This window comes from Cuculus canorus, chromosome 7 (assembly GCF_017976375.1).
Source record: "Cuculus canorus isolate bCucCan1 chromosome 7, bCucCan1.pri, whole genome shotgun sequence".
Lineage (NCBI taxonomy): Eukaryota > Metazoa > Chordata > Aves > Cuculiformes > Cuculidae > Cuculus > Cuculus canorus.
The window spans coordinates 17,866,254-17,884,190 of NC_071407.1; the positions used below are offsets into that span (position 1 = coordinate 17,866,254).

The 17,937-nt window shown below is 42.4% G+C and overlaps 1 protein-coding gene across 3 annotated transcripts; it reads right to left on the reverse strand.

Moving 5' to 3' along the window:
- Positions 1–103: 103 nt before the first annotated feature.
- Positions 104–15,753, reverse strand: RPP30 (ribonuclease P/MRP subunit p30). 3 transcript variants are annotated; one of them, XM_054071607.1, is made up of 11 exons: positions 15,541–15,678; positions 14,771–14,826; positions 14,389–14,445; positions 13,667–13,741; positions 13,288–13,359; positions 9,987–10,076; positions 7,755–7,871; positions 4,283–4,312; positions 3,824–3,861; positions 2,679–2,758; positions 104–557 (listed from the first exon to the last, which is right to left on the reverse strand). In XM_054071607.1, the coding sequence occupies exons 1-11, from the start codon at positions 15,620–15,622 to the stop codon at positions 454–456; spliced, it is 801 nt and encodes a 266-aa protein (XP_053927582.1). In that variant the 5' UTR covers positions 15,623–15,678; the 3' UTR covers positions 104–453. The 3 variants fall into 3 exon arrangements, with proteins under 3 accessions (XP_053927582.1, XP_053927584.1, XP_053927583.1); XM_054071609.1 differs by lacking the exon at positions 15,541–15,678 and adding an exon at positions 14,953–15,498; XM_054071608.1 differs by lacking the exon at positions 13,288–13,359 and having other exon boundaries at positions 15,541–15,753.
- Between the last annotated feature and the right edge of the window lie 2,184 nt (positions 15,754–17,937).

Consider the following 17,937-nt stretch of genomic DNA (forward strand, 5'->3'; position numbering starts at 1 on the left):
CACTGAAGGTAAACTTCACCTACCTGCATGTGGTTGTAAGGTTTAATATGGAGATGTGTTTAAAACTTTAGATACCATAAGAGCTAGACTGTGAAGACAGGCATTCATAGAAATATTTTTAATAAAAAAGGAATGCACTTGTACAACAAAATTTCCATACGTTAGAAACGTTGTGTTGAGTTTGCACTAACACCAGAAGACCTAAGACAGGGTAGAGAGGTTATCTCCTGATCTTGGCCAGAAGCCCAGCAGCAGACATTTCAGATGCGGTAAACTACCATTCAGCAGCCTCATTGCCACAGCTTTCCTCACTTGAACACCAGAAGAATAATTCTTCTCCAGCTATATAAAGTATTAAGAGATGAACTGGGGTGGCTGGAGCATGGTGGAAGACTCAACATTAGGTAAAGATGGGATGGAGGCTCCTGTTGACAGTGGGTTCAGTCCTCAAGCTTAAGTCTTGGCTTTCTTGCAAGCTGGCAGTGTTGTTTCTTCCTCCTCAACCTTGCGAGGCTTCTTCACTGTGTACACTACCCCACAGGCACTCTTCCGAGTTTCTAGAATACACAATCAGAAGCTGTAGTACCTCAAACAAAATGACACTAATGCATTTAAGGTATACTCATTGCAGGTGTCTATGCCCCAAAGCACAATTCAACACGTTTAACAGCCAGTCAAGTAAGCACAGACAGCAGGTAAGCAACCTGCATTGGCAGGAGCTGAGGATACACTCCTTTATGGAGTCGGGAGACCAAAGGGGGAACTATGATAGTGGGTGTAGATTTACAGCAAACACAAGCGAAAATGAGGATGTAGACAAACAAAAACATAGGAAACCAGGTTTAAGCAGTTCAACAGTCAAAGGACACATTTTTGAAATGTTGTCAAAAAGCATTCCTGCATTTCTGAGCAAAACATTACGTTTAAAAAAAAAATATAACAAATACATTCATGTATCCTAGGATTCTTAAAAAGACTATGCTGGCACAGATATATGTGCAATGGCTCCCGTATACATACCAAGTAAGTGGCTTTATGGTATTCAAGAATATTTTATTTACAGAACCCTCATAATTACCATAAAATACTACTGTGTGATGTTATCAAACTGCTCATATATTTTCCAAACACTCTAGTAAGCACAGTCTGATTTCAGAACTACTGATGGGAGGCTTCTCTGAAAAATTCAATACAGAGCAGTTTCCCTACAAATACTCTGTTACCAACGAGGCTCTGCAAGAACCCGGCCAAAACAGATTGACTTATTCTGGGTTAGTATTCTTTGGGTGACAGGATAATGACACCTGCTATTTAATTTCACAGGTCAGACAGATGATGGTCTTGAGAAATTCCATATAAACTTGGCAAAAATTCTTCCAACACACTGGCTCTGCGTAGATGGGTAGCAGGCTATAGGAGGACTCCCATTCACAGAAATGCCCTCTCCAAGAGATCAAAGCTGCCCGCTGTGAACTGCAGTGGGTAAAAGCCCCGCCTCTACTGAAACATGAGATGCAAAACAAATCCTGCTGCGCACTTGAAACTTAAAGCAACTCAAGTTGTTGGGAAGGTGACTAGAAATCACACCTACCCAATAAACTTTGGCAGAGGCACAAATTAATTGCTAGATGCAACTACTCAGTCACAAAGTTGAACTGCCATCAGAATAAACAACAAAAAATCAAGAAACACTAAGAACCAATAGATAAGCATGTGAAAAGGAGTGCAGAGATGCAGAAATCAGTGCTACAGTAGAAAGCAGGGCTCTAATTTGATTGCTGCAACACAAACTGTGGCATCTTTTTGCTGCACTGACATCAGGGCACAACAAACAACTGGACACCTTTTGACTTTCAGTGCAGTGGGCCACAATCTAAATTTCCACTTTTTTAATATTAAAAATGGACAAATAGAAAAGAGCTACTGTAAGCTTCCTCTGCTGACAGCATAAGGAAGCAAGTTTTGTTTCACCAAAACACTTCAAGCCATCATACACTCCATGAAATATTTTTTTCTAAGCATCAAGAACTCAGGGTATTTGATTTTGCATCATTTGAAATGGTCCACACTGAGGAGCAAGTCAGAAATAGATTATATAACGAAGCATCAGAAAAGGACATGGCACATGCATCCCAGCTTTCTTCATGTAATAGAATCCCTTGGCTGGAAAAGACCTTTGAGATCATCAAGTTCAACCATACCTGTCCACTACTAAACTATATCCCTAAGCGCTTAATCTACCTGTCTTTTAAATACCTCCAGGAATGGTGACTCAATCGCCTCCATGGGCGGCCTGTTCCAGTGCTTGATAATCCTTTCAGTGAAGAAATTTTTCCTAACGTCCAATCTGAACCTCTCCTAGAGCAGCTTAAGGCCAGTCCCTCTCATCCTATCACCCATCACTTGGGAGAAGAGACCAACGCACATCTCTCTACAACCTCCTTTCAGGTAGTCATAGACAGTGATAACGTTTCCCCTCACTCTCCTCTTCTCTGGGCTAAATAACCTCAATTGACTTGTTCTCCAGCCCCTTCACCAGCTTCACTGCTCTTCTCTGGACACGCTCCAGGACTTCAATGTCTTTCTTGTAGTGGGGGGCCCAAAACTAGAACTATTACGAACTTAGTTTGACAAATTCAAGTGTTACTTAGTTGAACTTGCATGTGCTTTTCACTTACCTCCATGGAGCACAGTGGCTCTGCAGTTGGTAGACACAGCTGCCTTGGCTTCACCTTCAGACAAGCCGAACAGCAAACCTCTGTCACCTTTGCTCAGGATGGAAATGCACAGAAAGGAACAAACAGAATAGGGAAGTCTGCCTGCATGATAGGGTTGCTTATCTGGGAATTAGCAAAGCTGTAACTCAAAGTGACATTTTGCATAAGGTTACCCAAAGGCAGGGAACTGCAGCACCCAATTCTCCTGCTGGAAAGCTCCTGGCAACATTGCTTTTTTCAATACAAGAAGACGTACTTTTGAAAATAAAAATCTGTCAACCAGGAACATTTTTACATACATAATCAAGTAAAAAATGACTGCATTAAAAATTTCAGTTTGAGGGAAAGGGCAGAGTCTGATAAAAAAGCATTATGCTGAAAAGTTCCCTGCCACCTTGAGCAAGGAAGACACCAGATTAGGTATGTTAATTTGGGTTCAGCACAACTGCTTTTTTTTTTTTTTTAAGAAGGAAGGAACTGTTGCACATAGAATGCTTCCAGGCCACACACTCTCCCACACAATCCTCGCAATTCAGAGCACAATCCTCCCTTCAAGGGATAGTCCAGAAATGCAGTTGGAGGTGGTGGTGGAAGTAGTAAAAATTCATCTGAATTCCTAAAGGAATGGAGAAAAGACACTCTCCTTGGTTTCTAGAACACCACCACTTATTTAACAGCACATATGTAACTAAGGACAAGAAAACTCAGAACAGAAGTAACCAGCACTCAGATAGGAATTCTTTCTTTCTTAATGTACATATGATTTTATAGCTTCTTCTATAAAAGATGTGACAACTTGTTATGAAAGCTAATAATCTCTGGTTTGATTCATAGTGTCTATAGCTTTTTATCCCTTTTTCAACTTACACTCACACAATATCAATGCATATCACAACTAAACACACCTGAGGCTGAACACAGACATTACTATTTACAGTGACTACTTGTCCTACCATGCCCACTCAGAACCCTGACTCATTGAACTGGTAATCAACAAGCATTGCTGTGTGAAGTTCAAAGAAAGTAAAGGGTGGTAATATTTCAAAACCACTGTGAACATTTACCTTACTGTCAACTGCTGTTAGAAAAAGGTAGAAAAAGGATACAGATTAGCCACATCGTAAGGACCTCGTAGCTCTAGAGGCTAAAACAAAACAAAGAAGGTTGGATATGTGCGCGTACTCTCTCACAGGCTGAGTGTGAGCAGGCAGGATAGGGCTGCCAGGAAGGCAAGATTCAATGTTACATAATAGCAAGCTGCTGAAGATGCACTAGGAAATCAAGTAAATACTATTATTTCAGAAAACAGAGTCCCCATCTGAGAGAAAACTGTCATGGAAAATACCACAGCAGCAAAGAAAATCCCAAGCCAGCAAGCAACAAAAAGACCACAGACCCCACAATACAGTTCTTTGGTAAAATAGATTGATTAACAAAACCCCACAAGATGACTATCATATTTAAAAGTTACAGTTTTTATATGCTTAATATATAATTAAAGCTGTGTTTTCAGCCACAGATAAATCCTCAAATTGTTCTGACTTCAACAAAAATCTGGGACTTACCCTTTCAGCTGCACTAGATATAACAATGTTCTGGAAAACAAAAGAGAACAAACGCTCATCTGTCAGACAGCATCAAGGAATGAAAAAAAACAGCAAGCAGCAAAGACTTCATGAGCATCAGCTAAGTTCAGGTTCAGAGTCCAATCAACTATCAGAGTATTTGATGTCCTCAGATGAAATGAACGCTAGCATGGTGTGGATCTTAATTTGAGGGCATGAATAAACCCAGATTATCTCTCTGTCCCCTACAGAGAGAGGGGCACAGGGACAAGTTCCCCCCTTGCAGTTACAAACCTCTCACAGGGAGAAGCAAGTTGAATAAGCATTGCACCTTTTAGAGGGATAGGTTAAGCATTATAAATGTCAGTGATGGCATTAAGCAAGACTTTAAAGGGACCTTATGGGTAAATAAGAAACGCAGAGTTGCACACACTGTGTTAAGAACTGCCCCCTTTACAGTAACAGAAATGGACTTAGAAGAGGGGTCCAGGATCCCCCAAGAGCAGCACACAGTGTCTTTAGACAGTTCGGTGCTCTAGAATATTCAACCTGCTCTCCGTGTTACAGTACAATTCAATCCTAGCCTCAGTATTCATCTTGGCCTTAATCAAACTCTCATCAGCTGAAGAAATCTGTCTGCAGGTAGGCAGTGGCTGCTAATTCATGCCATACACTCACCTCCCTCAACACTGGCACCCCCATGAAAAAACAACAAGCAGAGAGACAAACTTTTCCCTTCTTTCCCAAAGGCCTTCTACAGAACAGGTACATGACTGCTCGAGGGGCTGCCACAAAGCACAGCTCAGCTGCCAGTGCTCTTCTGATGTTAAACCTCCAAGGATGCTCCCCCAGGGGAAGATTATTTTGCACAGGTGGAAACTGCAGCAGCAGCAAAACATTCTTTGCGTCTTTTATTACGGTGAATAAAAGGCTTTGGGAATTCCTGCTTGAGTGGGTGGGAATGAGAACTGTACTGAGGCGGTAAAAGACTTTCCCTTTCTGACGTCAGTATCACCAACACATCACACCACCTCCAGTTACAAGATGGGGCTTTTGATCCCTTCCCCACACTGTTTTGTTTGTCCTGCCACCTCCCCAGCACAACCACCAAGGCAGACACTGCAGGAAAATCCTCTGTGCGCAGCTACATCTCAATCCATAAAGAGCTATTTGCATGGAAATGACTGCATGTTCACACTGTGCCCAAGGTTTCCTCATGTGCTGAGGAGAAAAAAATGGGACAGACAAGTCTGCCTTAGTATAAGGAAAGCCAGAAGCAGAAGCAATACATACATCAAATTGACTTCACAGCACACATCATGATGGAGCTTAGGACATTTCTTTCCATGTAGTTCACCTTTAAAATGTCTGCACTATGGATCCCAAGGGTCCTTTTGCGTTTCAGTGGTGCTGACTGCAAGAGTTTGCTGGGAAAATTCAAGTCCCCTGCTAGTGAGCTGTAGCAACCAACACCTGTCTCCCAGGCTCAGAGAAGCTCCCTGAGCAGCTGTGCGAGCCATCTTGAAAGTGCGGGACTGTGGTTCACTGCTGTGCTGCGTCTGCTTCAAAGGCAACTGGCTTTCGGTTAGAGGATGGGTAAAACGGGAGAGGGAGACAAAAGCAGACACAAAAAGCACTGCTAGTGGGTGAAGGAGAGGCAGGCAAAGGCAATCCAAGGCAAAGGCTAAAGGGAAAAACTCAAAGGCAGAATGTTATCTCCCCAGCTAAAGGAGACAGCAGCTGTTTGGTACACTGCTCTAGGCACAGTACCCACACCTGGTTACCAAAACACGGGAGGTGAGGGACTGTAGCTATGCACACCTTCTGTCTGACAAGGCAGACGAGTCCCTCCCTCATTTCCTGCACATTTTAACATGTTTTAAGGATTTGCTCGATGCCAGCTCTGAGGATATGAGCAAATTTCTGGAAGTTTGTCTGTGCTACTACAACAGAGGAGGAACAAAAGAATCCAAAATCCGCTACAAGTTCAGCAACTGTAAGTTACAGAGAGCAAGAGCTGCATGCCAGGTGCCAATACAAACAGCCTATGGACGAGCCATCCCAAATCTTCTTAAAAAAAGGCCTTTACATAACTGATGGAGACAAACTGCCAAGTAAGGTCTAATAACCATCTCTGCTGGGCCACCAGATACAGAGCCTCAAGGCGGAAAACCAAAGACAAGCTAGCAGTCATCTCCCAGCTCTCCCAGGGCCTAACAACAATTTGTCATGCCCAGCTCCCAGTGATTTACCTTCTGGCAACAGATGATGCACTAGATCAACAGATGCAGAAAGAAAGGGCACTGTGCATAAACTGTGCATGTGAACATTCCACTTGCTCTGTTTGTGACACCAGCTCAACTGGTGCTCTCCAAATCAAAAACTGTGTTGAGAAGCACATCTTTAACCGCACAGAGGAAAAAGCAGCACTGGCAAAAAAGAATCCCAAAGGAAAGGGATTCTGTGTCTATGTACCTCATCTGCAAGTCAGTATTTTGTGCAATTAACTCCCAGAGCTGGACTTCTCAGGAAAGACTGTGTAAATGTTTTATTCTGCAGTGGTAAGGGAATTAATCTGTTTGACCCACTCTGCTGTCCTATAAAATATGCTGCCATGCCCGAGATGAACTGAGGTAGTGCTTTTTTAATTGGCCTCCCAAGTTCTATATCCCACTTGAGACAAGATTTGCAGGGTAATGCCAATTTTGGCTTCTCTGGACTAGCTAAGTGTGGGAAAGGTCATTTCCAATAAAGGTGGTGGGAGCTACAATCTCTTTTAACTTGAATATGTATTATGATACGCTTCCCAGTTAAAAAAAAACATGGCCTGAGAGGACCCAGCATGACAAGCAGTTTAGCTTGGTAGTCTGAGAGGAGGTAAGGTATGAAAGCAATGGATTACAGACATATAAGCTGCAACCGTTGCTTCTTCCTTGGGTTTCAGTAGCAGGAAAGAATACAGTTGATCTGACTGCAGCAAAGCTCTGGCTGATAGCCAGCTAGCTGTTGGGTCTGGTTTGTACACTGGGAATTTACTAACCATTTAACAAAATAACATTTCTGTTTCTTTCTTATTATTTTCTACTCTCCATACCCAATGTATACTTTAAAAAAAAAAAAAAAAAGCTTTTGGTCTATCAGAAATATCAAATGGGGGATTTTAAAGTGATACATAGATTTCAGTTCTACTGCAAACTTCTTCTTGTCTTTTTCTTTTGGGTAGTGCATACAATAATAACATACATTGTTCTGAGAAAAGAATCTAGTAGTTTGACAGCTTAAGAAGGCGGCATGCAGTGGTGCATGGCTGGAAGTACCTAGAGTTAGAATAATTGTGTCCTTGTATACGCACGCAGATGCAGTCAAAGCTTCAGAAATCCCAGCATCAAACTCATTTAAAATGGCTCAGTCTGTACAACTCCAGAAGAATTTGAACCAAATTAATTAGTTTGCTTTCACTTTGAGAGCTTACCTTTCCTTTGCAGATCTGCATAAGGCTGATTGCATTTGAAATTGTGTATCTTCTCATTGTGGAGTCTTTGATGGCAGGCGTGTAAAGAAGTTCAAAGTAAATGCCTCGATCTATTGCCTTCACATGAAAAAGCGAGATCAAAAATCAAAAGGAGAGAAGCGTAACAATCTACCAACTGTTGTCTATTATTGATGCAGCTTATTCTCAGTTTTACTGTGTTACATGTGAAAAAATTAGGACAGAATTTTTGCAGGAAGAGCACAGCATATCATGGGGACAGGGGTAAGGCAGATATGTTTCACTGTACACCAGATATGTGTACTTGAATCTTGGGATGACTGATATATGAGCTTTAACATAACAAACAAATACCAACCACTTATTACTTGCAACTGGCTTTACTCTATCACAGAGTTGAGAAGACAGGTCACGTCTTCTGGTCATAAACAAGTCCTGAAATTTTGAGGACCCTCCTCCTCTAGCCCCACACTGTGCTGTAAGGAGGCTTCCCTCAGTACCCCCACACCTTGCAGATGGAGAATTTGTCCTTGCATAAAAGTGGCAATGAGGTCCTTTCTCTCCTGTCTCACAGCATACTTGGTATTTGTGACAATGTTAAATGGCAGTGAGTCACAGAAGAAATTCTAAATAGTAATACTCATATTTTCAGCTGCTTTAAAGTCCCGTGCTATCTCTTATAATACCTCACCAAAAGCCTAATATTGTTAGTTTTCAAAATACAAGTTAAACAACTTGCTACAGGACACAGTGAGCTAGTGATAACGACACAATCCAAACCTAAGAGTTCCTAGTTCCCTGGCCTATACTACATTTGCCTCAAATGTTATTCTATGCTTCATACTTATATTATTAAAAAAATGCTGCAATGTTGATACTGTAAGGGGGTTCAGTAACAGAATACATATGGAATTAATCCAGCCCCCATCCATGCACGACCTCTGAATGCAAGCACAACAGAACCTACGTACACATCAAATATTTTACACAGAGCTGGTCCAACATCTGCAAACAAGAAGAGAAGCCCGAATTTATCAAAACCAAAACAGGTAATGGCAACACACAAACTTCCAGACAAGCAGATTTTTAACCTCATCCCCACTACTTCAGCTGCCTGCCAATCTGTCTGTCTGGCATCACAACAATCAAAACTGACTGGCTGAGGAGACAAAACCAGTCTGATAGACAGACTGCCTTGAAAATGGGAGCGTGGAATTTGAGGAGTAGCTTGAAAGGAAAATGCCTCCAAACACAGGGCTCCAAGAGCCATCCAGCTCCTTGCCTGGGTCAGCTGGTGGAATTTTAGCTCTGGAACTTTCGAACAATATTCCATTTGGAATAACAATGTCATATAAAATGTTGAAAATCCCAGTGTTTAGTAAATTTCAATGTATTACTTCTGTTCTGTTTCAGGATTAATTCCAGTTAATATTTAATTTTCATTATAGGTCAAACTTTCTGTAGAAGAGTAAGGAGGATTTCTAGCCAACTTCAGATTTAATTTTTTAAGCAAAAAAAGGACTACATCATTCAAGAATGCCTAAGTGGAACGAACCTTGACATATACTCAGAGGATAAAACTAGTTCACCTAAAAGCATGTTCAGATCAAGCTCTCTAGCAAACCACCAAGAGCAGGCAGAACTGTATTAACAAAATACTTTATCCATGCTGATAGCCATCTTGTGTACCACAGCAGATATTTAGCAATTCCACACTTGGTTCCTTTGCCCCGACATTCCATTGTCTAAGTATGGATTCAATACAGTTGTCCAAATAAATGGCATGATAAGATTCTCCCCAATTAACACTGTCATTCACATTCTCCTGTCTTTTATACCACAGAGCTGTTTATCTATTTGACACAGCTGTACCACCTCTGGTTTGGGAGGCAGCTTAGTCAGCAATCACACCACATTTCACTACTTTGCATAGCAGTGGCCTTAAGGCTCTCTTTCTATTCCTTGTGAACACCACTTCTGCCTTCTGAAGTGGGGGACAAGGAGGAGAAAGAGAATACATAGTGATGTATGTTCTTTAAATGCCGCAGTGGAGGCCTTGAAGTGAAGGGCATCTGAAACAACACTATACATCATGCAAGAAAATAGAAGAATCAGTTGGATGGGGATGGTGGGAGGGAAATAGCAGGGAATGCATCTCAGTCTGACATTAAATACAGAATTTAACAGCAAGCGAACAGTATAGATATAATTTACCATATTCACAGGAGGTCTTCGGAAGTAGAATGGCAGCTTTTCTGTTACATTTATGCATACCAAATCCACATCTAGAGTTGTGCAAGCGATCTACAGCAAAGAAATAGAAACAGATTATTAGAAAAGCCAAAAAATTTGTAACCAACTTTAGGTGCACTGATATTTTCCTTCACTTCTTAAAGTAAGAAATGTCTCTTCAGGGTGAGTTCAGTTTTAAAATGAAGAGGTAATATGCCTTGCAGGTATGCCAATAAAGCAGCAGGTGGCAGGTGCACAGCTTGAGAATTTTGGGCTTAAAATCCAAGTTGTCTCTCAGCTACGGAACTACTTTTCTGATACAATAACGACCAACCCAAAGGCAAGATTTACTGATTTGTTCTTCTCCAACAAAGGACATGCAGAAGCAATGCTGGCTTTAGGCAAAAGAACTCACAGCTAATGAAAGACAACCCCTGTTTACAAAAGGAACGGCCCATAAAGTGCCCTTTACCCCATCACTCTAATTCCAGTGTAGCAATTGTTTGTTTCATGGAGTAAATATTTTTATGAGAAGCAACCAAAAGACTGAAACAGAAGCAGAATGCTAGACAGTGACTGGTGATGTCCCACGCCCAGTATTGGAAGCCAATCCACGGGAGCATACTTTCCTGGCCGGGCAGGGAACATGCTGCCCTTCCTGAAAGCCAGATCTCTGGAAAAGTGTTAAGATGGTACTGGAGGTCACAGTTTAAAAGCTTAGCTTTGAAATCACACCACAATGTAGAGCCTGTATTAAAACAGGGAAGGAATGAACAAAGAGTTGACAATCTCCACACTGACGTACAGAGAAAATTAAATGCACATAAAAGGGAGCCTTGATTTACATATAACCTCACATACACAAAATATGCAGGAATTACATATGTCTAGGCTGTGATTACACAGGGCCAGATTAATCTCTGTAAGTAGCACTGCAACAAAGAAGATAAAAGGGACTGAAGATGTTGAAAAGGAACTTTGTATGTGTGGGGGAACTCTGCTTTCAGAAACCTGCCTGCAACTGCTCCAAATACACCTGGGACAGGCGCCAACCATTCATCCCTCCTCACACCAGCACGAAACTGATGAGGGTTGCAGAGAGCCTCAGCGCTGTGGGGTAGCTGCACTCTGCTCTAATGCAAGGCAGGCTATCGCTTTGCAAACTACTCTTCTATCAGTTTGTTCACACAAAATTTGGATGGAGATGAGAGCAGAGGCCCAGCTTTAAGAATGTTTCCAAGCTGTTAACAGCACTCCCTCCTAGACAAGAGACCCACAGTACACATGCAAGAAATTCAAAGATCCAGCAAACCACAAGGTTTTTGATGTTAAAACATCTCTACCAGGCCATCCAGACTAAACTTTATCTTCATGCCCTACTTGTATCACCTCTGTTGGACGGGACATGTTTGGAATTCACCGCATCAAATTAGACTTGCGGAAGTCTAAAATTTAAATTTAGTTCTACTGTAGCCAGTTTTAATCCTTTTCTTACGTAGAATACAAACTGTCATCTAGGCACAGGTGATTTATAGGAACATGCACCAAGAAAACAGCTCTAAATCATTTTCTAGAAAGACATCAGTGAGGCCATAGGAAATTCAGGAAGAAAGTTGAAAATTAAGGGAAGCAAGAATATATATCAGACACACAAAAGTTCGTCTACATGATGAGAAAATAAGCCTTCCTAACCAGCTCCAGAAACAGTGGAAAACTCTTTTCCATTTTGCAAATAAAGCCAGTGAGAAAGGGAATGGCTCAAATACCAAGATTTCAGTAACAAGAGCATTTCAGAAAACACCACCAAGAAAAACCAAATTAAGAGTCACACTTCCCCATAATTAGGAATTCCTGCACTGCACAGGAAGTTGGAAAGGAGATTTCACCAAATGCTCCAGTGTTCAGTCCAGCTTTGGCTCCTGGACAAGCCACATGCACAGGCAAGTTAAGGTTATCCTGCCTGTTGAAAAGATCTGAAGGGCAATAACTTCACACAGAAAATGACATGCAGCAGTTGCAGAGCCGGGTGCTCACCTGGCCACACGGCAGGCAAGAGCTCCATCTGCTGGGAAACTCCAGACAACAATAAATAAATTCACCACTGCTTGGATAGCCTTTGGCAAATATTTTAGGAATAAACATTGAAATTTGGCTTTGCGCTACATCCTCAGACTTATACTAACATTTTTTTATGATATTGGTGATCTGCTAATTGCTTAAAAACAACAGGCAGAACTAACTGATACGATTAAAACAGAGTTCCTAAAAAGCAAAATTTTTGAAAAGCAACAGGCACAGGCCTTATTGCTGGCATGGAGTGGGCATTCCTGTTGCAGCCCAAAACAATCCCATTGGGAGACTTAAAGGAGTTCTACGGTTATCTTGGCAAACACAGCTTCCTCATACCCTTGAGGATATAAATTACTCAGAGAATATGAGCATATCTTTCAGTACATATCACTGCCACACTCAGTCACAGAAAACCTACCCTGGCTCGCAACAAGAGGTTTTGAGCCATGCTAAAATTAGAGCACATCTCTGCCTGCAAAATAACTTGGCAAAAAACTCCGGTAACTTTGTAGCCAAAAGTATGTTCTGCAAACCCAACTGCCATGCAGCTATGCAAGCAGCTTCACCAGCAGGCCACACAAGGACCTGCAGAAGAGAGTGACTGTTTATGCCAGCTTAAACACTGCAGCAGCTGTACATCCAGCCACGGCAAAACTCACAATATGACTGAAAACAAAGAATACCCACCCTTAAATGAGAGCACGTGCCCCTTCCCTCAAAACAAGACAGTGTGCCCCTGTCGATTACCTGGCTTCAGGTGATTGTTTAAATGCATGATAAACTGATCACATGAAAAGTGAGATTTTATATCACCACCAGAGACCAAAAGAAAGAGGTGGAGAGTGGCCCTCAAAAGTATTTTATGTATTTGCCTGTAAAAAGTATTTGCCTCTAAAAAGTATTTGCCTCTCTCACATCACCCAAGACTCCTAAAATCTTGCATTGGAAATAAAAGTTGTCGGTAGTAAGTTTCATTAAGCTGCAACTGTTATAATTTATGCTTGAAGTTTTCTGCTGAAAGATTCTTTAAAGTTCAGCTTCTTGCTTTGTAGTTTACTTGGACAAGTTTTCAAAAAGGAGGGTAAGTAATTTAGAAAAACAAAACGGAAGAATATCACTTTAATGTGTCAAAACAGCTACTTAGGAGTACTCAAACTACCAAAGGCACCAAAAGTTATTGGATGGGCATTGCCAATCAGATGACTGTACTTACATGGAACAGTTTCTCAGTCTTTGGAAATACTGCTATGATGTCATATAACCTTATATTTGCAGATGTTGATCTCTAGAAAGGGAGGACACAATTACTACTTTGAATTTTGGCATATGCCAAAGCTACGCACAATGACTACAAACAAAATAATGAGAATTTTTTTGTTCACCTTCAAGTACTAAAACAAAGCCAACAGAAGTCATATTCAGTCTTATAAGTCTACATCTTTTCATGATCACATTTGCTAAAGATGTGATCCCAGAAATCACTGCCAAGCATCCTATAAAATCCATTCTCCCCCCATGCAATTTCCAAAGTCTCATTAATTCATTGAGAAAACAAAATAAAATTGGAAAATCTATATTCTGAATATACTTACCAAGAGATTACAGTGGGAAGGATCAGAAACAATAAGTGTCAGCCGGGTTAAGACTTTAATTCTTTTAGATGTCCCCTACAAAAAAACAAATAACACAAAAGACTTAAGAAGTTCCAGAGCAAAAATTTGTCATGACCTTCATCCTGCCTGCTACATAAAGAAAATGATGGCTTGCTCATATACTTGTCTACACTAATTTTCTAAAGTCTGTTGTTACACTTCCCTGTTTCATATTGATATATCTGATACTACATCTTCCCTCTAAAAAGAACCATTTATTGTGTTGCTCTGAGGAAGGGACAATAGAAAGAAGAAAGAAATAAAGGGGGGAAAAAAAGTTTCTGAATTAACGTATGTCAGTAATTTAAAAAACAGACTTGGTTCATTATATCCAAATCTTGTTCCATCAAAATCAGTAAGTTATTTCCAAAACACAAATTCCAAGAATGACTTTGTAATTATTCAACTACAAAAAGATTTTAAATCCACAAGAAACAATTTATTTAATAAATTCTATAACAATTATTAGATAATTAATAAATTTCAATTATCAGTTAATTAATAGCGTATTGCTCCTCCAACGCTGAGAGTTTTAACAATGAAGCAATGAACAAATTTATCTTTTTTGATTAGCATGTAATACACAATCACATATACAAATACACCAGGGTAAAAACACAACTCGGAATAATAATACATAGATGGAATGTAACTAGACATACTTGTACAATAGGCAAAGATGGAAACAACTCTGAGGGAGATACTGGCTTGACAATTTCCTTAAAAGAGAACAAAACAAAGTTAATCAGAATGTCATGGGTTAAATTTACAATATAAACAAAAGCTGTGTTCCAATCCTAAAAAGAAACTGACCATGCTAACAAAGCCATTTCTCGGGGAGGAGGTATGGACTCTATCATTTTATGATTCTAGTAAAAGTTAACTCCAAGGCAATTATTCCGAATTATAAAATGGGGTATCTGTCACAAACACGGACATTTCTACTCATGTCCAGATTTGCATTCTGCAGATATGGCTCTCTGAGGATGCGTGACACAACGTGTAGGTTTACAAAATAAAACAGAGTAAAACCAAATAAATTACCTGTTTCTTTTCTTTAAAATCCATGACATGATTAAGAGCAACTGCAGAATATCCCACTGAAAGAAGTGAATACGTAGTAAGAATATTTCATCCAGTGAAGTAACAGGAACAAATCCAAACAGCAACCTGTTGAATGCTCATCACTTAAATGACTCAAAATTAATACTCACGTGCATATTTACCTTTCACATTATTTTTTTCTCATGGTTAATTCACCCAAAAAGTTCCTTAAAACAAAACAATTCTGTTTGCCTTTGAACACCCCCCAGTCCTGACAATACTGGCAGAACTTGGTGAACATGAGTACTTGGAATTGGGGCCACCATAGATTTCGCCTTAGTTTGGTCTTGCGGATGAATTTCTTTAGGGAACATGGTTAAGGACGGTCTGGGGAGTTGTTGAAACTGCAGATGACGCTGAGGGGGAGAGACACGGCTACAGGAGAAGCAAGACGAGCATCTGAAGGGATGCTGGCAGAGGGCATCGTTCCACCCGGACCAGAGCAAGGCGGCACGCTGGCCAATGCCAAACCATCCCTAAACGCTCGGCAGGAAAAAGATTTAAGCATAATAAAAGCCGGGAGGGGGGGTGTGGAAATGCGTTCACGCTGGAAAAAGCCAGCTGCCAGACGGAGTGAAACAGAGGCGGGGCCTGCACGGCACACCGCGGGCTCGCCTCGCTCCTCAGCCCGGGCAGCCCTCGGCCCGGCCGCTCGCTCGCAGGAAGCCGCGAGCCGAGGGGAGAGGGGAGCCGCCCCCGCCCCGACTCACGGTGCGCCGCGGCCTCCAGCAGGCTCTGCAGGGACTTCTTGTCCGGGCCGTGCGGCACGTTCAGGTCGGCGAAGCCGGCCATACTGCGGGGCGGGGCCGCGGGCGGAGAGAGCGCCCCCTGCGGGCCCGGCTGTGCCGGTACGGGGAGCGGGCACCGCGCCGGGGCCTCCGCGGAGGCGGGACCAGCACGGAATGGTTGGGGTTGGAAGGAACCTTAACGCCCATCCAGTTCCAAGCTCCCTGCCGTGGGCAGGGACACCTCCCACTGGGTCAGGCTGCCCAAGGCTCCATCCAACCCCCTTCAGGGATGGGGCAGCCGCAGCTTCCCTGGACAACCTGTGCCAGTGCCTCACCACCCCCATCGAGAAGAAATTCCTCTTTATGTCAGTCTAAATCTGCCCTTCTCCAATGTAAAGCCGTTCCCCCTCGTCCTATCGCTACAAGCCTTTGTAAACAGTCCCTCCCCAGCTTTCTTGTAGCCCCTGCAGGTATTGGAAGGTCGCAATAAGGTCTCCTCGCAGACTTCTCCAGGATGAACTCCCTCAGCCTGTCCTCCTATGGGAGGTGCTCCAGCCCATAGGATGGCTTTAAGCAACCTGATCCTGTGGGAGATGTCCCTGCGCATGGCAGTGGGGGTTGGAAGTGGGTGATCTTTAAGGTCCATTCCAACCCAAACCATTCTGTGATTCTATAATTCTGTGATTCTATAATTCTGTGATTCTCTGATTCAATGGGCAAGGTAGCCCCGGGGAGGGGGGGGGGGGGGGGGGGGGGGGGAGGATTTCCCCCTTTTTTCCTTTGTTAGCTGGAAAAATGTGCGAATAAAAAGCCCCAGGCTGCCAAGTCAAGAGGGGTGCCCTAACACTCCAAAGGACTGAGGAACTGCAATAGACCAGCAACCAAGCGCACATTCACTAAATGGCACCGTTAACACACAAATATTGCTGTGCCGCTGATAAACGGCACGGGATATGTAAAATACAGGTGGCAATCACCACTAGGCTTTCTTGGTTGGGGACTCAGAGCAGCTGCTGAAGACAGCAGGTCTGTGATGCCCATCCAGCTTCAGGTGGCACTCCTGGCCCTCGGCTGGGCTGGAAGCCTTTGCTTTCTCCTCCAAATGGGCTAAATGTTCACAAAGGGAAGTCAGTGGAGTATCTGGAGCTCTGCATTCCTAAGAGGCAAAAATGTTTCTAAGCAAGGCCTCAGCACTTGCCAGCTCCTGGTATACCCCTGCTTAGTGGGTCTGTCTTTGGTGCAGCTTGTGCCAGCTGCACCTGCAGGCTTGTGGATCATTTCTACCAAAGAATAACACAGCACAATGGATGACCAAAACCCAACAGTGCCTGCTTGGCATGTTCCTGGCCTTGGTGTCCAATGAGTTACAGAGGCCTGGGATGGCGGTAACACAGAAGCTGCTTGTGAGCTGCAGAGACCAGACCAGGAGCTCAGAACAGCTTTGGGCATTGGTAGACAACAGCCTGTCACAGCTCTGTGATAGGGGAAAAAAACTAGCTGGTAAACTGTCTTTGTTCTTGCCATATATATGGCAGCGTTTTGTTCTTGCCAGTACTGAGTCAAGATATTTCGGTAAAGGAGCTCTGGTTTGGCCCATCTGCATCCATAAGGTGCTTGCCTATTAGATCAGCCAGTCCTGCTTTTCTGCCAAGTTGTTTGAACAACTAGCAGAGCCTGAATGGTGTTCTCAGGCTTCTTCTTCTGTGTGTGTGAAAATGGAGAAGCTCAAGGTATTATTTCAGGTTTTCTTTCACTGAGTGTATCATGGAACTTGATTTCATTTGTCTTAATGAATGTAAGAAGCAATTCATATGCATGTATCAATTTTGAATGGCCTTACTGCAGCATTGTTCAGTGACATCAAACAGGATTAAGCAGCTTTTGTGTCTAGCGACATACAAGCAAAACAAACCTTACCTCAAGGAATTTACAATGGAGAATATTTAAACAGGTCTTTGTACAGAAGATCTGCGGAACCCTGTTTGCTGTAATGGTGTAAGAATCTGACCATGAAGCACTTTCAGCAACAGGTATCATGAATCATATACTCAGACCAGTGAACAACCTTATCTCTACATTAGTTACTCAGATCTTACTACTTTTGTTTAGGCTAGCCCCAATGATCTATTTCAAATATCTTTGTGGTCCTCACTGCTAAGCGACGAGCTTTTAGTGTGTTTCATTTCATCGGTGTCCTGAAGTCCTTCTAGTGGAGCCAGAGCTCCTCGTTCCAGGTGTTTTCTTTCTCAATATGCTTAGATCTCAGGGCAGTTCTTTTAGTAAATGTAGAACCCTACATCTAAATGCAGAACCTACATCTGCAACCTACATCTAAATGCAGAAACCCTAACAATTCTCCTAATATGTTTCCAATGGGCA

Coding starts and splice junctions, on each gene's coding strand:
- RPP30 (XM_054071607.1), bottom strand. CDS start 15,622: ATGGCCGGCTTCGCCGACCTGAACGTGCCGCACGGCCCGGACAAGAAG. Junction 14,827..15,540: donor GCTGGAGGCCGCGGCGCACC/GTGAGTCGGGGC, acceptor CACTTCTTTCAG/TGGGATATTCTGCAGTTGCT. Junction 3,862..4,282: donor TATCTAGTGCAGCTGAAAGG/GTAAGTCCCAGA, acceptor GTTTTGTTTTAG/CCTCTAGAGCTACGAGGTCC.